The sequence below is a fragment of the Lithobates pipiens genome, unplaced genomic scaffold (genome assembly GCF_037356315.1).
Source record: "Lithobates pipiens isolate NorthernLeopardFrog02 unplaced genomic scaffold, aLitPip1_a1.2 Scaffold_3, whole genome shotgun sequence".
Taxonomy (NCBI): Eukaryota; Metazoa; Chordata; class Amphibia; order Anura; family Ranidae; genus Lithobates; species Lithobates pipiens.
Genome location: NW_027507790.1, coordinates 249,870,690 through 249,895,345, shown reverse-complemented (window position 1 = coordinate 249,895,345; position 24,656 = coordinate 249,870,690). Strand labels below are relative to the sequence as shown.

At 43.1% G+C, this 24,656-nt stretch overlaps 1 protein-coding gene across 1 annotated transcript in view; it reads right to left on the bottom strand.

The window, feature by feature from the left end:
• Positions 1-871: 871 nt before the first annotated feature.
• The window catches only part of LOC143941082 (acyl-coenzyme A amino acid N-acyltransferase 1-like), a 36,118-nt gene continuing 12,333 nt past the window's right edge, over positions 872-24,656 (bottom strand). The window contains exons 2-4 of the mRNA XM_077463021.1: positions 21,015-21,487; positions 16,256-16,458; positions 872-1,538 (exon numbers count right to left, since the gene is read on the bottom strand). Coding sequence (XP_077319147.1) covers positions 948-1,538; positions 16,256-16,458; positions 21,015-21,487 — 1,267 coding nt within the window. The 3' untranslated portion in view covers positions 872-947. The remainder of the gene's footprint in view (positions 1,539-16,255; positions 16,459-21,014; positions 21,488-24,656) is intronic.

Below are 24,656 nucleotides of genomic sequence, written 5' to 3'. Positions count from 1 at the left end.
ATAGCGGAGGAGCCTGGCGAGAAGACCCCCAAAGTCGGAAGAAGACAACCAGAGCTGTCTAATAATAAACTACTTTAAAAACCTGTGTAGTGTGTTTTTTTTTTTTTTTATTATTGACACATTTTCCCTCAGGTGAATGGATAGGGGTACGATGTACCCCATACTCATTTACATAGGGTGGGGGGCTGGGATCTGGGGGCCCCCTTATTAAAGGGGGCTCCCGGATTCCAGTAACCTCCCCGCCAGCAGACCCTGACAACCAACGTCCAGGGTTGTTGGGAAGAGGCCCTTGTCCTCATCAACATGGAGACAAGCTGCTTTGGGGTGGGGAGGCCGCAGGGGCCCCCTCTCCAAAGCACCCCCCCATGTTGAGGGCATGCGGCCTGTTACGATTCGGGGGGGGGGGGTGCTAGCTTGTCCCCACCCCCTTTCCTGATGGGCCAGGCTGCGTGCTCGTATATGGGTCTGATATGGACTTTGGGGGGACCCCTAAGCCGTTTTTCCCGGCGTAGGAGTTACCCTTAAAACCCATACCAGGTGACGGGGCTCGCAAGGTGTCAATCTCACCGATTAAAAAAGGCGACGTTGACTTCCTTCACTAGTCCTGTCATATCTGAAGTCACGTTCAAAATGAATGGACTTTAGTTAGTGTGTGGGCTAGTCTGGTCATTTGGAACGTCTGGCGGACTAGCACACAAACGGGCAGATTATCCTCCGGAAATCAGAGTCTGGTGGACAATTTTGAGTCAAGTCTTCTTTCAAAGTCCACCGGACTTTTGGGAACAAAAAGGTCAGCCGGAGCCCACACATGGGCGAATAGGTCCCCCGGATGGTCCGATTGTGTGTATGTGGCATAACTGACAACTATAAATTCACAAAGGACACATTTTGTTTATTTTCCTTTAGTAGATTGCAAAAGTTTTTCAAAAACATAAATTTTTCATAACTTATTCAGCCGTGAGCATTGTATATATTTTACGTAGGAAGTCCAGTATCTCTTTCCAGCTGTGTTCCTGGGCTCTGCAGTGTGGGAGAAGCTCTCCTCCCCAAGTGAGTGGAAGTGTAAAGAATGGAGATTGGGACACAGGGCAAAAGGGGGAACCAGGGGGCTCTAGAAGATGGCCTGCTCCAGGGTAACTTTGTAAATACACGTCTTTCTTGCTGTATTTGTGTGCTCTGGCTAATGCTTCCTTGGCAAAAAATAAGCTGTCATAATTCTGGTCATTTTCACCCGCAATGAAGAGAATAGGACCTCTGGCCTTCTCTATCGGAAAGATGGAATGCTGGTGTTCAGGCTTTCTTGGATCTGCCATTGCACGGGAAAGCTTGAGGGTCCCTCTGTCTGTGAAAATAATTTTTTCTGTTTGATAGGGAATTCCAGGAATGGAGAGATCACCATGGGTGAGAGTGTTGCCATTGACAGCATTGGTTCCATTAATACAGACAGTAGCAGCCACCTGGGGCAAATAAGTTCCCATTGCCAAGCCCATCTCAGCCCCTTTGGATATAGCGATTATTCCAACTCCTTTTCCAGAAATCTAAGGCAATAACGGGTACATGAAGAAATGCAAGACAATTAGAATATGACAGACCCCGTTTTACAAGTTTAAAGTACTAAATAAAGAATTTAAAAAAAGTTTAGGTAGCTAGCACTTTGGAGTTCTTGGTTCAACATTTCATAAATGGAGATCAAATATGTTAAGCTTCAAGATTGCGCAAGTCCGTAAAACAGCAAAAAAACTAACGGTACCAAAAAATTAACATAGGCGATGTTTACAGCTCATCAGTTTAGAGTTAACAGCAAATGATGGCCCTAGAATTTTCACTCTCATCCCAGTATTCGTTCCTTTATTTTTGTAAGTGTGTACATCCAACCGTATGTGCACGTACATGGGGGTGCAGGTTGGTAAATATTAAATGTGCAAAAGAGGTTGGAAGGGGATTATCACAGTGCTTACAGATAATAGAAACCATACATACAGTGCAAAAAGTATTTGCCCCCTTCCTGATTTTTTGATTTTTTTTCCATATTTCTCACACCATTTAATATTACACAAAGATAACCTGAGTCAACTCAAGATGCAGTCTTTAAATTATTATTTAATTTAAGGAAAACAAGCTGTTCAAACCTGCCTGGCCCTATGTGAAAAAGTAATTTCCACCTCGCATGCTGAATCATGAATGAACTGTGATTAACCACAATTTTTTGTACAGTTGAGTTAAATTTTACCTGCCATACCCAGGCCTGATTACTACCAGACCTGTTGAATCAAGAAATCACATAAAATAGAAGCTGTCTAACAAAGTGATGTGCACACTAACAGATCACCAAAAGCCAAACATCAGACCACAATCTAAAAAAAAAATTCAAGAACAAATTAGAAGGAAAGTAATGTACATGTCTCGGTCTAGGAAAGGTTTCAAATCAATTTCTAAGGCTTTGGAACTCCAGTTAAACCACAGGAAGAGCCATTATCCACAAATGGAGGTAATTTGGAAGAGTGGTGAACCTACCCAGGAGTGTCCAGCCTACAAAAATGATTCCAAGAGCATGACGACGACTCATCCAGAAGGTCATAAAAGAAACCAGAACAACATCTAAAGAACTGCAGGCCTCACACTGAAACATGATCAGTGTTCATGGTTCAACAATAAGAAAAGAGACTGAGCAAAAATGGCATCCATGGGAAAGTTCCAAGGTCAAAGCCACTGCTGACCAAAAAGAACACAAAGGCTCATCTCACATTTACCAAAACTCATCTTGATAAGAGTTTTAGGCAAATATTCAGTGGACTGATGAGACAAAATGTAACTTTTTGGAAGGTGAGTGCTCCATTACATCTGGCATAAAACTAATACAGCATTTCATAACAAGAACATCACACCAACAGTCAGACATGGCGGAGGTAGCATGATGGTCTGGGGCTGCTTTGCAGCTTCAGGACCTGGACAACTTACCATAATTGATGGAACCATGAATTCTGAGCTCTACCCAGAAAATCCTAAAGGAGAATGTCCGGCCATCAGTTTGTGACCTCAAGCTCAAGTGCACTTGGGTTATGCAGCAGGACAATGATCCGAAACACAACAGCAAATCCACCTCCAAATGGTTGAAATTGCAAAATGTAGGTTTTGGAGCGGCCTAGTCAATGCTGGACTTAAATCCAATTGAGATGCTTTATCATGACTTTACACAGGTCATTCATGCTAGAAAACCCTCCAATGTGGCTGAATTAAAACAATTATGCAAAGAAGAGTGGGCTAAAATTGCTCCACAGCAACGTGAAAACTCATTGCCAGTTATCGCAAACCTTCATTGCAGTTGGTGCCACCAAGGGCCACCAGTTATTAGGTTTAGGGGCAATTACTTTTTCACATAAAGACAGGCAGGTCTGGACAGCTTTTTTGCCTTAATAAATTAAATCATTTAAAAACTGCATTTTGTATTTACTCAGGTTATCTATGTGTAAGGCTCGGTTCACACCTAAACCGGCCACGGATCACACAGCTAGGCTGTCCATCCCTGTTCTCCATTTCAGAGATGAATCAGGGCCGAATCGTTGCCTGAATTTGGCCCTGGAAGTGGAAGGGGTATGGGCCAGAAGAAAACTCCTGGGAACCAGAGACTGGTATCCACGCCAAGAGGTTGGTTCTGGCATTCAAAAGATCTCACCCAGGTAAGATGTCCCAGTTGGGCATCCGGAGGCTGCCCATTGGAGGGGGGCAATGTCAGGAAGATCCTTCTCACAGGCGTCCGAGCGGCGTAAGTCGCAGGAGATCTTTTGCGCAGTTTCAAGAGCGTTACCGCGATCAGCGGTGCGCGCATGCACGCGGGAGTGCGCACGGCCGTTTGACGCAATGGGTGCCAATAGCGCTATTTAAACTGGATCTATGCTTCACTGCCTTGCTGCCTGATCAACAGCGTTCCCGTGCTTCCTGGTAACCTGTATCTTAACCTGAACCTGCATCCGTATCCTGATCCGTATTGAACCCGGCCTGTTCCCGACTCTGCTGTTTGCTGCCTGCCCCCCCGACTTTGGCTTTGTACCCGACTACTCTTCTGGATTCCGTTTCTGTACCTGATCTGCCCGCCTGTGCCTGACCTGGACTAACACCATCCGTCAACTGTAAGTTGCCTGTTCACCGCTGCTGTACTACAGGACACCTCCCAGTCTTCCACCATACCCGGCTGTTACTCCCTCTGCGCTTGTTGCCTTCTACCTCTTGCTGCAGACTACTGGACTCTTCCCACTTCCCGCAGTATCCCGTTTGCACCTGCATCCGCTGTCGGACTACAGAACCCCTCCCGTTGTTCGCTGTACCCTGCGATCATTTGCATCCCATTGCCGGACTACAGGAATCCTTCTGCTGTCTGCTGAACCTTACCTTTGCCTGCATTCCGCTACTGGACTACAATACACCTCCACCATCAACGGTCTGCTGCTTCTTATATCTACCATCCAGTCAGGCACTTGTGCCCCTCTGTGCTCCCGAGCCCCTGTCATCAGTACCAGGGTCTCTCGAGTCAGAGGTCTACGAGAAGCCACTCCCTGCACTCCGGGCTCTGCCTTAAGGTACGTGACACCACCACTTCTGCAGCACCAGTACTTCCCCCATTCACTGGCTAACCCGGTATTCAGGTGGATACAGCCGATTTTATGCCACTTGATTTTTATTCTCTGTATTTCATGGAAGATCTCTATAGATCTATTGTGGACCAAACGAATTTATATGCTGGTCAACACATCGCCGCTAATCCCCAGTTGCCTTCCCTTGCCAGAGATTGGAAACCAATTACGATTTCCGTATTTAAGACCTTTCCCTCAACATGGGCACACAAATTCATGACGTTGCGGACATATTGGTCCACGCATCCGACTGACCACATGCCCGTGTTCTCTAACTCCATGTCCAGGAAACGATATGAGCAGATCTTGAGGTTCTTGCACTTCAATGACAATGAACTTTGTCGTCCTCGTGGAGACCCTGAAAACGATCGGCACTACAAAATTCAGCCCCTCAAACCACTTCAACCAACATTTTGCAGCCTTGTTTATTCCCCATAAAGTTGTCTGCGTTGAGGAGTCCCTGATTAAGTTTTCTGGTCGCTTGTCATTCAAACAGTACATTCCCAACAAGCGTACCAGATACGGGGTCAAGCTCTATAAGTTCTGTGACAGGGCCACAGGCTATACATGGAGCTTTACGGTTTATGAGGGAAAAGTTACGTAGAGCCGGAGAACTGCCCTGACTACATAGGAAGCGCTAGCAAGATAGTGTGGAACTTGGTGTCACCCTTATTCGGAAAGGGGTACCACTTGTACGTGGACAATTATTACACAAGTGTGCCACTGTTTAGTCATTTGTTTGATCATCAGATTGGAGCATGTAGCACCGTGCGACCTAATCTGCACCTCAGCATTCCCAACCAAATGCAGTAAGCCGGCTGCATGAGAGGCATTTTCCTTATGTACTCCCGAGTACCCCTACCCAACGAGCCCCCCCAAAGAGGTCGTGTCTGTACCAAGGGTGGACATAGGCGTGACACCTGTTGTTATTGTCCATGCTGTCCTGGCAATTGTTTTGAAAGCTACCACACACTAGTGAAGTTTTAGTGTAGGGTACAGCATTTCACAGGGTCTCCCAAGATGCCATCGCATTTTGAGAGACCCGAACCGTTACAGTTGTTAGTTAAAAATAAAATAAAAATTAAATTAAAAATATAAATATATAAAATATAAAAACCAAAAATAGTTGTCGTTTTATTGTTCTCTCTCTCTTCTCCCTCTCTATTGTTGCTCTTTTTTACTGTATTCTATTCTGCAATATTTTATATTGTTTTATCATGCTTGCTTTCCAGGTATATAATTTTTTTTATACTTGACTGTTTACTGTGTTTTATTGTGAACAAAACAGTTGAGCTTCAACCACGCAAATTCCGCGCCATGTGAAAAAAAAACACAAAATACAAAACAAAAAAGCTGCTCCCTAAGAAAGTGAAAAACACCTTAATGGATAATAACAATTAAAGAGGAAGTAAACCCTGATGAGTTTACTTCCTCTTTTTTTCCCTGCAAAGGTAAAGCATAATGGACTACTATGCATCGCATAGTAGCCCATTATGTGTCACTTACCTGACACAGGAGCCAGCGAAGTCGCCGCTGTCCCCTGTAGTCCGCCGCATCCATCTTGCTTGTGGCGTCTCGCAGCTCCGCCGAATGACAGCGGCGAAGCCGCGATGACGTCACTCCCGCGCATGCGCACGGGAGTGGCGTCTCGCAGCTCCGCCGCTGTCATTCGGCAAAGCCGCGATGACGTCACTCCCGCGCATGCGCACGGGAGTCGACAAATGCGGCAGCTCCATTCTTGGAACTGCCGCGTTTAGTGTGCCTGCGCGCCGCTGTCTACGGCGCATGCGCCGTAGACAGCGGTGCCCGTTTTCGGGCAAATATCTCCTAAACCATATAGGTTTAGGAGATATTTCTTGGACCTACAGGTAAGCCTTAATCTAGGCTTACCTGTAGGTCAAAGTGGTTTGTAAGGGTTTACTTCCTCTTTAAGGGGCGCTCTGAAAAATAAAAAATTAAACCACCATTATCAATAACTGTGGCATTAATAAAAAAATACTTGGAACAATAATCTAAATCACCAAATACGCAAATATAATATCAATAAAAAAATACTGAACATTAGTGAACCACCAAAAAAAAATCAAGTCCCAATGACGTGTCTCTACATAGATAAATTCTGCATATCCAAGTGTGGAAACAGATATTGATCGTGATATAGCAGCCAATCGGAAAAAAGGCTTGCAACTCCCTCCAAACACGCAGCAATACACCAATTGTGAAGATGTAAATCCAAACTGCTTACCAGATTCGTTTGACCACTTTAATTAAAAAGTAAGTCAAACAACGCCTGTACAGGATAATGCCTGCTCATATGGATACTGATGGAAAATGATAGTGGATGATATGTCCCCCTTCACAGACTCGGGCGATAAATATGAAAAAATACAAAAGGATCCATAGCATAATACTGACTTTAATAGAAAAAAAATGAATAAAAACAAACAGCCAAATGGCTCCTTACATGATTATGTGCCTGACCTGGCACTGGGGCTGCTTGCTTTGAACGAAAGACTCACTCTCCGACCAAACGAAAAAGTCCTTCCGCATTCGCTATTGGCGTGCGTTCCAGGCCTTCGGACCGGCAAACCAGAGGGCCGTAAGTGGCGTCGAAAAGCGTGACCAAGTACCGCTCCGACGTACGTTTCGTTGTTAACGTCTTCAGGAAGCGTACTAGGTCACTCATAATTGCCACTTCTAACGAATCCTTATCGAACTATGGCGAATAGAGGAGCAGGTCATGCGCAGCCTCAGTACCACCCAGGCAGCACAACAAACAAATACCATCACTACCGTTCATGTCCATAGTATATAACATGCCAGACAATGCACCAAATATAAATTTTTCATAAAAAAAAAAAAAAAAAAATTAAATATATAAAAAAGATATTGATTATTCATAAAAAAGTAAATGGCAGATAAATTACTAATCATTCACATAATTCCAGCACAAAATGATGAACAATGAAAATATATGAATAAAAAATCTAAATGACTAAAATAAAATTATATATATATATATATATATATATATATATATATATATATATATATATATATATATATATATATACATACATACATACACACACACACACACACACACACACACACACACACACACATATATACCAACCCTAAACCAAAACAAATGAATGTAAATATGCACAAGCGCCTACAGTAAAGGAGGCGTGTGCATGCCACATAGAAACAGGAAAACTTGAGAATGACGCCCGAGTTTGATCAAAAAAAAAAAAAAACAGAAAAATAAATAGATTTGAACAACTTGGTAAAAAAAAAAAAATGTATATATATATATGTATATTTGAAACGAAAAATAAAGATATTAAAGGAAAATGGAGAAAGGAGAACAAATGGAGGACCAAAGACAAAGAAGGAAGCCTTAATTCATGTACCTCCATAGAGTGGGGGGGGGACCAGGCAAAGAAATTTCCAAACTGTTTCCAATCCATTAATCGTTGGATAAAAAACAATTTAGATAAAGTTCAATATTCATTCCCAATGGCTGCAAAGTTTGTAATGTATAAATCCATCTAGTTTCATTTTTCGAAAATTTCTCTTTTCATATGCGTTCCTCTCCAATGTCTCGTGAATTTATCAATGCCATAAAACCTACACAAGGATGGATCACTATTATGGCACTGTTTAAAATGTCTCGACACACTATGGTTGGGAAAACCTCTTGCAAGATGCTCATTTATTCTGGTTTTTAATTGTCTAGTCGTGCGGCCTACATATTGCAACAAACACTGACATTCCAATACGTATGTTACGTGATCTGAGTTGCAAGTGATGAGAGGTTTTATCTTAAATTCCTCTCCCGTCACACGTGATACAAAATTGAGCATTTTTTTTTGGTGTCCCAGGACCCCTGGTAATTTTACATGCACGACACCTGGTACAGAGATGAAAACCAGAATCATCCAAAAAAGTTACCAACTTCTTTGTTGTTCGTTGCAATATGTAGGCCGCACGACTAGACAATTAAAAACCAGAATAAATTAGCATTTTGCAAATATAAAGAGGTTTTCCCAACCATAGTGTGTCGAGACATTTTAAACAGTGCCATAATAGTGATCCTTCTGCTATTTACTTTTTTATGAATAATCAATATCTGTTTTTTTATATATTTAAATTTTTTTTTAATGAAAAATGTATATTTGGTGCATTGTCTGGCATGTTATATACTATGGACATGAACGGTAGTGATGGCACTTGTTTATTGTGCTGCCTGGGTGGTACTGAGACTGCGCATGACCTGCTCCTCTATTCGCCATAGTTCGATAAGGATTTGTTATAAGTGCCAATTACGAGTGACCTAGTACGCTTCCTGAAGACGTTAACAACGAAACGTACGTCGGAACGGCACTTGGTCACGCTTTTCGACGCCACTTCCGGCCCTCTGGTTTGCCGGTCCGAAGGCCTGGAACGCACGCCAATAGCGAATGCGGAAGGACTTTTTCGTTTGGTCGGAGAGTGAGTCTTTCGTTCAAAGCAAGCTGCCCCAGTGCCAGGTCAGGCACATAACCATGTAAGGAGCCATTTGGCTGTTTGTTTTTATTCATTTTTTTTTATTAAAGTCAGTATTATGCTATGGATCCTTTTGTATTTTTTCATATTTATCGCTAGAGTCTGTGAAGGGGGACATATCATCCACTATCATTTTCCATCAGTATCCATATGAGCAGGCATTATCCTGTATAGGCGTTGTTTGACTTACTTTTTAATTAAAGTGGTCAAACGAATCTGGTAAGCAGTTTGGATTTACCTCTTCACAATTGGTGTATTGCTGCGTGTTTGGTGGAGGGAGTTGCAAGCCTTTTTTCCAATTTGCTGCTATATCACGATCAATATCTGTTTCCACACTTGGATCTGCAGAATTTATCTATGTAGAGACACGTCATTGGGACTTGATTTTTTTAGTGGTTCACTAATGTTCAGTATTTTTTATTGCATTTATTGATATTATATTTGCATATTTGTATTTGGTGATTAGATTATTGTTCCAAGTATTTATTATTAATGCCACAGTTATAGATAATGGTGGTTTAATTTTTTATTTTTCAGAGCGCCCCTTAATTATTGTTATTATACTGTGTTTTATTGTTAACCATTTTTTTGGTTTTCAGGTGCGCCATTCAGCTGCAGCGCGGATTTATCTTGACAGCAACAGCGTTTGCTCCCACGATACATAAAGCCGTGACTCCAACGCTGTAGGAGGCGATTCCACCACTATAGTTAAAAAAAAAAAAAAAAAGGAAAAGAAGAGCATATATGCCGAAGCATGGGGGCAGCAGAGGCGGAGGAGCGATTTTTGCTCCTAATGCCGCGTACATACGGTCGAAATTCCAACGGAGGGCCTGCCCGTGGAAAAGTTCGACCGTGTGTATGTGGCATAACTTTTTTGTGGGAGGATGCCCCCATGCTTCGGGATATATAAATGGTGCATGTATGCCCATCATTAGAAGTGGGTGGATGAAGGGAGGTATTATAATGGTGGGCATACCCACCGATCAATCTCTTTTTTCCGTTCAGCCAACAGGCTGCATGGAAAAAATAAATAAAAAATAAATAAATGATTACAATATATGTCCAACAAGGACCAGCAACGTACTGGTATGTTGCTGGACTTTGAATGGTTATACCAGAATGATGCATGCAGGTTTAGGTATCATTCTTGCTGAGGGGCGTGTTGAGTCCATGGATGGAATATTTTATATTTTGATACACGTTGTGGGAAAAATAATTTTAATTTTATTTTTTGCACAAAGTTGTCACTAAATGATATATTGCTCAAACATGCCATGGGCATATGTGGTATTACACCCCTAAATACATTCTGTTGCTTCTCCTGAGTATGGGGATACCACATGTGTGGGACTTTTTGGGAGCCAACTGTGTATGGGACCCCAAAAACCAATCTCCGCCTTCATGCTTTCTAAGGGTGTACATTTTTTATTTCACTCCTCGCTGCCAATCACAGTTTCGGAGGCCATGGAATGCCCACATGGCACAAACCCCCTCCCAAATGACCCCATTTTGGAAAGTAGACACCCCAAGCTATTTGCTGAGAGGTATGGTGATTATTTTGCAGATCTCACCTTTTGTCACAAAGTTTTGAAATTTGAAAAAAAAAATTTTTTTACTTTCTTCATTTTCAAAAAAAAAAAAAAAAAAAAAATGAGCTGTAAAATACTCAGCATGACTCTCAGCAAATAGCTTGGGGTGTCTACTTTCCAAAATGGGGTCATTTGGGGGGGGGGGGGGTTGTGCTATTTTGGCATTTTATGGCCTTCGAAACTAATAGGTAGTGAGGAGTGAAATCAAAAATTTGCACCCTTAGAAATCCTGAAGGCAGTGATTGGTTTTCGGGGACCCGTACGCAGCTAGGCTCCCAAAAAGTTCCACACATGTGGTATCCCTGTACTCAGGAGAAGCAGCAAAATGTATTTTGGGACCCCAAAAAAAAAAAAAAAATATTCAATGGGCTCAACATGCCTCTCAGCAATTTCCTTGGGGTGTCTACTTTCCAAAATGGGGTCATGGGGTTTGTACTGCCCTGCCATTTTAGCACCTCAAGAAATTAGATAGGCAGTCATAAATTAAAAGCTGTGTAAATTCCAGAAAATGTACTCTAGTTTGTAGACACTATAACTTTTGCGCAAACCAATAAATATATGCTTATTGACATATTTTTTAACTAAAGACATGTGGCTGAATACATTTTGGCCTAAATGTATGACTAAAATTAAGTTTATTCGATTTTTCTTATAACAAAAAGTAGAAAATGTCTTCCCCCCCCCCCCTCGAAATTTTCGGTCTCCATTTATATCGCAAAAAAAAAAAAAATCGCAGAGGCAATCAAATACCATCAAAAGAAAGCTATTTGTGGGAAGAAAAGGACGCAAATTTTGTTTGGGTACAACATTGCATGACCACGCAATTACCAGTTAAAGCAGTGCAGTGCGAAATTGTAAAAAGACCTCTGGTCCTTAGGCTGACAATTGGTCCGAGGCTTAAGTGGTTAAAGGACAGGAAGCAAAAGAAATCCCCAGTGGAAATCAGATGTTAAATAAAAATGACAGGGGTTAAAACACGTAAACACCTAAACATATCATTATCGCCTGAACTTCAATTACAACTACATAGCTCTCTCCCATTTACCTGATCAATGACTCAGATCACCTATTTAGGTAGTAATCTCACAGCTAATCCAAGTGATCTTTATATGTTTAACTATTAGGGGTGCAACGGATCAAAAAACTCACGGATAGTTCCTCGGATCAGAGTCACGGATCGGATCAGCAAATAGTTGAATTTGCAAAAACCTGTAAAAATGCCACCACCATATAATCCCCACTGCAATATACATCTCCCCCACTGTAATATCCACGTCATCTCCCCCAATGCAATATTGGCTAAGCATGGATGGGTATGGCTGGGTATGTATGTATTGCAGAGTATTGGCAGGGTATGTATTGCAGAGTATTGCAAAGTATTGGCAGGGTATTGCTGGGGTGGCTGTGGCTGCCATTCGATTTCTCCCCTCCACTTTACAGATAAGTACAGAGAAACATCATGACGCCGGTTTGTTTACAGGTGATCGCCACGGAGCGATCACATTGTAAATGCTGATGGGTTACCAAGATGGCCGCCACTCCGGAACTAGGCCGAAGCCGCGGCCTTTCCTAAGGCCGAGACCGCGGAGCGCTCCGCATGCCGATCCAAGCGGGGTGTCCCGTTTGGATCGCGGAACGGTGCCAATCCGTTGCACCTCTAGAATTGGATGCTGTGAAACCCACGTTCAATTCGCATAGGTGTGAACCCAGTATAATAATATTTTTTGATGATCTTAGTCATTTAAGTGTGACAAATATGCAAAAAAATAAATAATATTTAAATCAGAAAGGGGCAAAGAATTTGCACAGCATTGTATATAAAAATATATACATTTATTATGGACATGATTAAAAATCAAACATAACAATTCATGAGTTTTGTTGAACATCTACATTATGGTGGTCATATAAGAAGGGTTCCAATTGAACAAAGATTAGATATTCTTATGATATCCTGACATGTTTCGCCTTATGGCTTCATCATGGGATATACGAATCAACCAATGAATACACGAAACACCCCAAAGCCCCCAGGTAGGTCACCACCAGAGGAAAGACCACTGAGAGAAGGAGGCACCGCGCAGCCAGAGAAAACACACCAGGACCAGGTTAAAAGAAAATGTATTCAGAGCGTATATAGGAGGGCGCCTGTATGTAGAACTACATGTTTCCAGCGGAGATGAGTTAAATAATGCTGGCAAGCAAACAGATATTGTTCACAAGTTGCCCTCATGATTCGTATATGCCCTGATGAAGCTATAAGACGAAACATGTCAGGATGTCATACGAATGTCAAATCTTTGTTCAGCTGGAACCCTTCTTATATGACCACCATAATAGAGATGTTCAAAAAAACTCGACTAATTGTTATTTTCATAATAAATGTATATATTTTTATAGATGTATGGTTTCCATTATTACCTGTAAGCACCGTAATAATCCCGTTCCAACCTCTTTTGCACATTTGATTTCTTGGGATGAGGCGCTAGATTAGATACCAGGTGTCTACATTAGTCGGATATAATTTTACAAACGTTGTTAAATATTGTTTTGGGTGTTTGAGTATACAGTGTTTTACTAAAATTTCATTTTTTTTCACTTATTCTTAACTTAATGCTATCACAAGGAGGCTGACCCTGTGTTATAACATAGTGCAGATGACAGGTTCCTTTAGGGTGATATCATGGGTCTATTATACCCCCTAATGCCACTTCTGCAATCTGTTGAAGCTGATCAAGTACAGACTGTGCTCGATCAGCTTCTTTCTTCGTTCCTGTCTAGCACAGGGTTTGACAGCCTTTATATACACTATATTGTCAAAATGATTGAGACAGAGAGGAGATAGAGACGCTCTGGTGGAGGTGGATAGCTGGTCAGAGGGATGATAGTGATGAGGTAGCACTTCTGGCAGCACTTTGGTTTGGAGGAGAAACAACTCTGAAGATATAAAAAAAAAAAAAAGGGAAAAAAAAATTAAAATAGGCACCTCTAAGTGCATTATGCAAAATTTAATAAAGTGCACAAAGGGTTAAAATCACTTACAAGATTGTTGAGTAAAGACAGGAAGCTTTGGACAGCTTGTAAGTGCATTTAACCCTTTGTGCACTTTATAAAATTTTGCATACTGCACTTAGAGGTGCCTTTCTTTTCAAAAAATTTTGGGACACCTGCCTTTGCACACACATGAACTTTAATGGTATCCCGGGCTTAGTCTGTAGGGTTCAACATTACATTTGCCCACCCTTTGTAGCTATTACAGCTTCAACTCTTCTGGGAAGGCTGTCCACAAGGTTTAGGAGTGTGTCTATGGCAGGCATGTCCAAAGTCCGGCCTGCGGGCCAATCATGGCCCGCATTCCGGTTCTGAATGGCCGCCTGGTTACTTGGACATATATATCTTTTGTGGCCCCCAACAGTCTCCCAGTGCTGGGGCCACAGTAGATATACATGTCCGAATGCCTTGGAGGGGACAGGGAGGAGGCGGGATAAGTCCCGTGCACACAGCAGAATTTCCTATTTACACGGCAGCCTCTGTAATAGAATGTCCCATCTCCTGTGCTACCATTGGACGACTGATCTGTCCATCAAAGGAGGCGGGACTTTCTATTAAAGAGGAGTTTCTCCTGTAGCTAATCTTTTGGCGCTCGTTCTCAACCCGCCCCCCTCCGAGGCTGCAGATGGATGGGAATTAGACAGGCTGCAGTGATTGCAATGATGAGGCTATATTCTTGGCCAATGATGGGGGAGGGCTGCATTCTTGGCCAATGATGGTGGGAGGGCTGCATTCCTGGAAATGGTGGGGGGCTGCAGATGGGCACTAACCCTTATTTTGCTTCAAAGTTCTTTATTTAAAATTGAAGTTTTTTCTTGAAACTTCCCTTTTAAAGTGAAGGTGTGTGTTATATGCCAATAAATACGGTATATCCAAATAACACGCCTGAGCTCATTTCTTCACCATACGCAGCCACAAAGGCAAGAGAACTCTTGTTGGGCAGTGTATAAGTGCTTGAATAAACACGCAGACCAAATTTTAATGGTTCAAAAAATGTCTGGGTATGCCGACACCTTAAGAGATCCCTTCATTGGAACTAAGGGGCCCAACCCTGAAAAACAACCTCACACTATAATCCCTCCTATACCAAATGAGGTGGACCAGTGTACGAAGCAAGGTCCATAAAGACATGGGTGAGTGAGTTTGTGGTGGAGGAACTTGACTGACCTGTCCTGACCTCAACCCAATAGAACATTTTTGGGGTGAATTAGAGCGGAGACTGCGAGCCAGGCCTTCGCATCCACATCAGTGCCTGACCTTACAATTGCACTTCTAAAAGAATGATCAAACATTCCTAAACCTTGTAGACAGCCTTCCCAGAAGAGTTGAAGCTGTTATAGCTGCAAAGGGTGGGCCAACTTAATATCGAACGAGTAAAGTCATACTTTTGACAATATAGTGTAGTTAAAGTGGTTGTAAACCCTTACAACCAACTTTGACTTACAGGTAAGCCTAGATTAAGGCTTACCTGTAGGTCCGAGAAATATCTCCTAAACCTACACGGTTTAGGAGATATTTGACAAAAGACAGGCACCGCTGTCTATGGCGCATGCGCCGTAGACAGCGGCGCGCAGTCGCACTGAGTGCGCCGCTGTCAACGGCGAAATGCCACGAGTGGCGGCTCCCGTGCGCATGCACAGGAGTGACGTCATCGCGGCTTTGCCGAATGACAGCGGCGGAGCAGCGAGACCCACCGAGAAGATGGATGCTCCGGACTACAGGAGACAGCGGTGACTTCGCTGGCTCCTGTGTCAGGTAAGTGACACATAATGGACTACTATGCGATGCATAGTAGTCCATTATGCTTTACCTTTGCAGGGAATCAAAGAGGAAGTAAACTCGTCAGGGTTTACTTCCTCTTTAAACTGGTCCAGCTTGGCCCAGTGTAACTATGTATATGCGCCAGTGATCTCCACTTGCTTCTGGGTCACCTGCTGAATTGCTGGCATGATGACCACAGGAGGTCCACTGCTTAGTAAGGCTGGGTTTGTACTGTATATCTGTGGTGTGGTTTACAATTCGGTGTCCTGTATGTTTCTGTTAACCAGTTCAGGTGCACATATTTCCCTGAATTTGCGCCTGAACTGGACCCAAAAACGCACAGGGAAAAAAAACGCACCGCAGCCGCCCCAGATATGTGTGAACCGGCTTCATTGAAAGCCGGTCACTTTCACGTGTTATGTAAATTGGATGCAGTTAAAAATGCATCCAATTGGCATATACAGTATGTGAACCCAGCCTAAGGGTGGCATTCGGAGAATGATTTGCATTTTCTCAATGCATGCAAAAGTGTTTTGATTGGACGAGGTAGAGAACATATAAGCTCCTCTTGGTCAAAGAATACAAATTATGAGCACTGTCCAAATTTGAGACATTTGGGAATTATGAATTTCTCAAACATTAAGTATGTAGATCTCATCTCTAAAAAAAACTTACTTTTGGGTGGTTACACAGAAATTGCGCAGCCTCCTCAAAGTATTTCAAATCCACATCTCCTAGAAAGTCTGGCAGATCTTCATAGGCAAAATAGGCCAAGGCAAGGGAAGCAAACCCACGGCTTGCCAGGAGGCCGCTTCTAAACTCCAGGAGACCTCCGACACCGCCAAACATGTCAATGACTCCGGGGAAAGGGCCTTCTCCTGTAAAGCAAGAGGACATGTCTTAATACCCTCTGTCAGATGTTCACCTCTCTCTTTGTTCTGGTGACCATTTTCATGAAATAGGAAGTAAACCCTTATGCATTGCATACTAACACATTATGTGACACTTACCTGCAAACGAAGCCCGTGCTGTCCTTGCTGAAGGCCACTTCTATGTTTGCCCCTCTTCCTTCCAGGACTCTGTGCATGGCTGGAGTTGCGCGACGTCACCCCGCAGCCACCAGTCGTGGCGCTCGCTAGTGAAGAAGAGCCCATTTCTTCACAGCGCATGCGGTGATGAGGTCATCGGCACAGTACAAAGTAAATATCTCCTATATAGCGCATGTTTAGGAGATATATACAGTACCTATAAGTAAGCCTTATAGGTTTACCTATAGGTACAACTTGAAAATGGAGGTTTACAACCTCTTTAAGTAGGTGAGGGTAAATCCCCAAAAAATGAGGTGTCACCAGAAGAAGAAATGGGGACACTAATTGAACTATATATTCCCATCATTTTGGGAGATTTCCTCTAACTTCCTTTTATGTACAGCAGGGCTCGACAAAACCCGGGCGCCAGGTCGTATTTGCGGCTAGAATTAATGACCTGGCACCTGGGGCCGCACAGCTGGGGGCATCTTGTCTCCGTGGACCCCCCCCCCGGCGTGATAGCGTCGGGCCGTTCCGCCGGTGGCCGGTAACTGAGGCCGCGGCTTTGAGGCCTTCTGCGGTCCTATGCTTCCTTCTGGAATCTGGTGCCCTCTTGTGGTGGCCGTTGGTATGACAACCAGCAATGCTAATGGAGCTTCCCCTACCTCTTTTCATTGCCTGCCTATCCCATTCCCTTTATTTAGAACCCCTAAACATTATATATATTTTTTATTCTAACACCCTAGAGAATAAAATGGTGGTCATTGCAATACTGTCTGTCACACCGTATTTGTGCAGCAGACTTACAAGCGCACTTTTTTGGGGAAAAATAATTTCATAAAAAAAAATAAAAAAAATAAATAAACATTTTATATATATATATAATCTATCTCTATCTCTCAACAGTAAAGTTAGCTCAATTTTATTTATTTTTTTATATTGTGAAAGATAATGTTACGCCGGGTAAATGGATATCCAACATGTCACGCTTCAAAATTACGCCCACTCATGGAATGGCAACAAACTTTTACCCTTTAAAATCTCCATAGGCATTTTGAGTTAGAGGAGGTCTAGGGCTAGAATTATTGCTCTCGCTCTACCGATCACGGCGATACCTCATGTGTGGTTTGAACACCGCTTTCATATGCGGGCGAGACAGGGCGTGTTAAAAAAAAAAAAAAAAAAGTTCTTATTTTAAACTTTTATTTTGATTTTTTTTTTTCACTGTTCTTTTAAAAAAAAAAAAAAAAAAAAAAAAAAAAATTGTGTCACTTTTATTCCTATTACAAGGAATGTAAAAATCCCTTGTAATAGAAAAAAGCATGACAGGTCCTCTTTAATATGAGATCTGAGGTCAGAGAGACCTCAGATCTCATTTACACTAAAATGCAATTTAAAAATAAATTGTCATTTGAAAAAAATTAATAAATAAAATATCCCTCTAAGAGCTATGGGCAATGACTTGGAGACAGGTGGTGGCGGGGGGGGGCAGGATCTTCCCCCTCACTCGTCTCCATGTCAGGCCAGGGACAGGTCCAGATCACATTTGCGGACCTGGCTCCTAACTTTTAGCTGGCTCCTAGATTCCAAGCAAATTTGTGAAGCCCTGATGTACAGAATTTGGGTCAGGACATGAAGTGGAACACAGTCACACCTCCAGATAATTATCTCTCGCAGAGATCACAGGACTGGCCCTGACAACACCTTTATATACATTTTTTCTCTAGAAGAATGGTGCCATTTTTGTTCAGGAATAGTCCAAGGTCAGCATCTATTCCCTGGAACTAGATGCAGGCTCATGCCCTATACACTTAGTTGGATTTTCCGACGGAAAGTATGCAAATCGGAAATCTTGTGAATGTGAATCTTTACTTACAAGTGCCCAGGACAGTTGCACATTTTCAAGCTTTCTCTGGACACGGTCCATTGAGGGAGACAATCCTTCTCCTGACCAGATACTTTTTTGGCGAGGTCCTAAAGCCAATTTTCAGGAGATCCATCCAGGCTCTCAACCCCGACAGCTCTTAATGCTCAAAAACAGCTACACAGTCCATTGATTACCTCTGGGCAGGAGCCTCCGAGGCTGTGGAACCCTCCTGGGGAGAAGAAACAATCTCTCTAGGGCTTCAGACTATTTATCAGCTCCCCAGCCACCTGCTGGACACTCCTCTCCAGGCTGGTCATTTGAATCTCCCTTCCCATTTCCTGGAAGCTTCTTCCAGTGGCAAGGGGAAGTAATTAAACGCCCAGCCTGTGAAACCCTGAACAGACCAGAGCAAACAAACAATCACAGCTCCCTTGACTACACAAGAAGCCAAAAATGTCATTTGCCTAGCATTCTACGCTACGAGGGTGCTACACCTTTTGCAGAATTACAATTCTGAGCACACTAATTTCATTGGTGTTAGCATAGGTAATGATGTCACTAGTGGCAAATAACCGCCCTTGCCATTAGCCTCTACTGGGCACTGGGGGGTGCTGAGGTGCCTGTCAGAACTGGGTACCAGTGTATTAGGAAGGGTACACGTATTTTTGGTGAACACTTTTTAATGGGCACAGTAGTGGTGTAGGGGCCAGTGGAAGGTACTACAATGTGCAGTGGTTGACAAGGCACCAGACATTCCTAGAAGAATAAACGGATGTTAAATATTCTTCAGCCAGCCTAGCTCTTCAACAGCGTGAAGATCAGTGGCATAGGTAGTGGGACAGGTAAGTATTAATTCCTTTCTCATTAGGCAGTAAGTTTTTTGAAAAATAACAGAAGTTGCTCTAGTTATTTACTACTATGCCTGGCAATTTGAGGAAGAGTGCTAAGAAATCCAATACCTCCCCCTTGTGGCCACTTCTGAGTAGGACCATTAATAGTCTCTGGACAAACACTTGCGACACGTCATCGACATTTGCTCACAGATTTCCAATGCAGGATACAGTGCCTTAACAAGAGCACAAAGTGGATAAAAATGTAAAGTTACAAATTTTGTAGTGACCACTAGAAATATGAGTAAGGGTATGAAATATGCATAAAACAGAATTCCAGACAAAAATAATAAGATAAAAATAAATAACCTATTAAGGGATAAAATAAGATAACCAACTTTTGCTGCAATATTCACCTCCAGAGATTTTTTTCACAGATTTATCTGCAATCTGGTGGCCAGCATCATTTAACCCACTTCCTCTTAACCAAAGTCATCCTTTACTTTTACTATAACTCAGTAATATGCAGGGATGGGTAAAAGCAGCACAATGATGAGCTCATCTCTCTGTCATTCTGCTCTCTTCAGAGGCAGCTCATTAGGCAGTCGCCTAAGGCCTTGCACTCACAAGGGCCTTGCGGCCGCCTAATTTCCTTAACGCATTACCCCAGTTTTGAGGTACAGGGGGACTTTAAAGCTGCTGCTGCTCCTTTAATCTAGTGTATTCACTCTTTTCTCTCTGGTGTAAAGGGGAACTCTGCAGACCCTGATGTAAGGGGGAATGTTGTGGACATTGATGTAAAGGAGAACTCTGGTGTAAGAGGTTCTCTGGCCACCAGAGCTCCCCCCACATCAGAATTAGCAGAGTTACAATGGAAGGGAATCTCTGCAGACTCTGAGGTAAGAAGGAACTCTGGAAACTCTGATGTAAGGGGGGCTCTGGTGACCAGAGAACTTCTTAGACCAGAGTCCCCCTTTACACCAGAGTCCACAACATTCCCCTTTACATCAGGGTCCACAGAGTTACCCTTTACATCAAGGTCCGCAGTGTTCCTGCTTGAACTGTAAGGCAAACTGTGCAAACTTTGATGTACTGTAAAGGGGAACTCTGGGAATACTGGAGTATTCTAATGTAAGGGCAGGAAGGGGGGGGGGGGGGGGTCGGCTGCAGAACATGCAAACAGGTCCTGGGAGTAAAAGGCCCCAGGCTTGGGTCGGGGGCCCTTCATGGTTTATTGCATCGGGGCCCTGAAGGTTCTAGTTACGCCTCTGCAGCGTGACTATTTTAGAGGTGACAGCACACCTTAACGCTGCCATTCACAGGCAGCGTTCAAAGCCCTGTCACATCCACCTCTCACATAACCTAAGACATTTAGAGCTCTGGAGCTTATTTTTTTCATTATGGGAGTGAGTGGGGCCTCGTGTCTAAGTTTTGCCCAAGGCCTCACAAAGCCTAGCGGCTATAGGTATTAGCTTGATCACGCATGGGCAGACCACCCACCAGAAGCTCATTTCTTGAGCAATGTTTGATTAATGATATGTATATTCTCCACATTTGTTTGCTAAAATATTGACCAAGTAGGTATGTCTATACAGACAAAGGTAGACCACCATACTGACCTGAAGCAAACTAACAGCAATCAATCAGCAAAATCCTACATTCCTAAGAATGTTCATGTTTAGAAACAGTTGATATCAGACTTTGCTTACCTTGTGGGAGGAAGAGAGCTCCCCGGATTCGTCCTTCTCTGATCTGCACTCTCTCAACACGAGGACTGGAGTACCATCTTTCTACAATTTTACTGGCAATAGGAGGGTCTTCTGGTGATGAACTGATTTCCGTCCGACAGTAGAGCTCCACGTGAACATAGAAAGGACTGTCCATTATATTACGTTTTACCAACCTAAGAAATGGAGTAACTGGCTTCAGAGCCCAGAAGAGTCCCATTGGATGAACTCCATGGAAGTCTCCACCAGTGGCCGGTGTACGCTCTAGATCCACATTTCCATCATCATCAGTTCTATAGAAGGCTCTGGAGTGAAAGATTTCCCCCTTCTCATCTTCCAGCCATGCTCTTAGTGTGATTAGCTCTTGTGGTGGGAGGCCCCAAGCTTGAATCTTTACCGGCTCATCCGCAAGTGCCACTTCTGGTGTGACTGTGAGACCAATCATGGCTGAAGGTCTATAAAAGAATAAAACTTTATTAAAAGGCGGTCTTAGCTAGTGAAGAAGGCTCTGGGTTACTGAATACAGTATAAAGTACAATGATAGTTTGCAATCTCTGATGAAATATTACTCCCATCGGCAGCTAAAAAAGAGGAATTTTACCAAAGCAAGTTGGCCAAAAATTGTTAAAGCAGAGTTCCGGCCTGGGAAAAAAAAAAAAAAATGAAAATGAAAAATGAAAAGTCAGCAGCTACAAATACTGTACCTGCAGACTTTTAACATAAGGCTTAGGTATCCTTGTGTGGAGAACCAGCACCTTGAAGGATCATCTGTGCTGTGTGGTGACAGGTTACTTTCAAGTAACTCACCTAATTTCTCTTAATATCCTCTCTAGTATTGCCTTAGCAGCCAATAGCAAAAAATGAATTCCAGCCAATAAGAGAGAGAAGTAATGAAGGAAATTAAAGGCAATAAAGTAAAATTTTATACAGAGTTTTTACAGCTGCTGCCTAGAGATTGCTAGATACCTGTGACATGAGAGGGATATTTTTTTGATTTACTCTAGAGCAAACAGCAGCCTGTATACGCAGATAATGTTAGATGGGATAACAAAAGCAATTTCTCAATTTAAAGCCGAGCCCCAATCACAAATTTATTTTTGCATAGTGCTTCGGTGATCGCATCCGATTCAGCCAATCACACTGCATTTTGGGGTGTTAACTTAAAGCAGGGGTCTCAAACTGGCGGCCCTCCAGCTGTTGCGAAACTACAAGTCCCATTATGCCTCCGCCTATGGGAGTCATGCTTGTAACTGTCAGTCTTGCAATGCCTCATGGGACTTGTAGTCTTGCAACAGCTGGATTGCTTCCTTTATGTGAAATCCCTGATGATCCTGCCAGTCCCTCTGCTTTCCTTTTAAAAAACTGACCATACTAAGCAGGAGAACACAGTGTTGTCAGTTCTCTAGCTATGCTGGGAACTCCGTGTAATCTCCTCCAATGATCAGACTTGTCCTGACATGACCCCTGCGGCACAGCCAATCACTGGGAAGCTCAGTGTACTGCTGTTTCTCCTCCCCCCAGCTCTTAGGCTGCATCCACACTTCAGCTTTTTGAATCAAAGGCAGATTTGCCCAAGATTTGAAAGCACCGATGTGTGAATGACAAGTCGCAGGACTCGCATTTGAGATGACATTTAAATGATGCCTAAAATCGCAGTGTGGGATTGTCGCACAATAAATCTTCCCGGGATCACGGCAATCCACATTGCGGGAAGCATGCCGTCCAAAAAAAAAGTTCATCATGAGATATCATTCAGATTTCTTCTTTTAGAGCCAGCAATTCCCTTCACCATAAGAACAATCATAGTGTCTGAATGTTCAGCTGCTTGATCATTCTTATAGGCCCTCCCTCCGGATAGTCTCCCGGCTCACCCCTGTGATGGCCAACTGGACCGGTGCTGGATGTTGACCATAGAGATTTCCGGCGGGCCTGATGGTCCCCGGAGTATCTATGATCGTTCGTAGACCGGGCGCGATGTTATGTCATCATGCTCTGCCTCGGCATTTGAAAAAAATGCTGCTGTCTCGGCTGGGAAGCCAGGCTTTTACATTTTTTTTTATTTCAGGCTTTCCAGCCTAGAGGCGAGATGTGGGGACTTATAGCCCCTTTCCCTGCGTGCTCGCTTGCAGAAGCGAACACATACCTAAGTCCCCGCCCAAATATGTAAACAGATGTTCAAACCACACATGTGAGGTATCGCCGCAAACATTAGAGGGAGAACAATTATTTTAGCACTAGACCTCCTCTGTAACTCAAAACATATAACCTGTAAAAAAAGTTTAAAGCGTGTCTATGGGATTTTTAAGTACTGAGGTTTGGCGCCATTCATGAGTGTGCAATTTTGAAGCGTGACATGTTAGGCATCTAATTACTCGGCGTAACATTATCTTTCATATAATGCAAACAATTGGGCTAACTTTACTTTTTTTTTGTTTGTTTTTTAATGCATGAAACCTTTTTTCTTTTTTTTCCAAAAATAACGCGTTGAAAATTGCTGCGCAAATACCGTGCAAGATAAAAAGTTGCAACAACCGCATTTTATTCTCTAAGGTCTCTGCTAAATAAAACATATATAATGTTTGGGGTTCTGTTTAATTTTCTATCCCAAAAAAAAAAAAAAAAAAATGATGATTTTACATGTAGGAGAGAAATGTCAGAATTGGACTGGTAAGGCAAGTGGTTAAACCGAAATGGGTTGTTTTACAAGGTGATCGCTTAAAATGAAGGATGTGCTCAGGCGCGTACGTGCAGAGCCCGCGGGACCCGCCACTGTGCTAATCATAAGCAGTGACACATTCTTGATCTCTGACAGCCGTGGATCGGGAAAATGTCTCACTGCTTGCGATTAGTGCTGCTGCAGTGCCCGACTTCCTAGGGACTCTGCACGTGCGGGTTGCCAACACGCCTGAGCTCATCCTTATTTACAATCACTTTAACATAGCTGGGCGTTATGTGTAAGAAATGAAGCATCCAAAAGAGGTATCGGCGAGTACTTGAGATAAAGTATTTAAAAAACTGCAGCCCTAAAAATTAAATCCACCCCTGCAAAGAAAGTATTGAATACTTCCTGCCTGGAGGAGAGGGGCGAAAGCTACTGCAATTGTAGAGGCTGGGAAGAAGGTAGAAAAGGGCAGGATTGCAGAGGGGTGACATGCCAACACTGTTCATTAGGTAACAACATGTGCGTCTTCATTTCATATGCTCTAACGCCCCTTTCCAGCCCTGGTTCACACCGAGCTGTGGGAATGAAGCTGTGCGAGTTCAGCTGAACGTCAATGGAAATCGCACCCCGAAATCGCAAAAACCAGTAGTGCAGAACTATTTTCCTGAGGCATCATGGCAGCACGCACATTGGGTTGTGACTCCGCCTCCACAACCTGATAGGACTGGTTAGCTATAAGATTTGAAGAGGAGTCCACTGTTGCATTCTCCTTTTTTTCCCCCCTCACCTGAAGGATTATCGTTAGTTTGATCGGTTAGCAATATGGAACTCTTTTTTTTTTTTTTTTTTTTTCTTATTTTGCTTCCTCTAAGCATGTTGAGCCCTGTTGAGTTTATCCTTTCGGACCGGGCTGCCCCTCCATTGTCGGCGGCGTGTTGGACGCTCAGGAAGTGGGGAGGCAC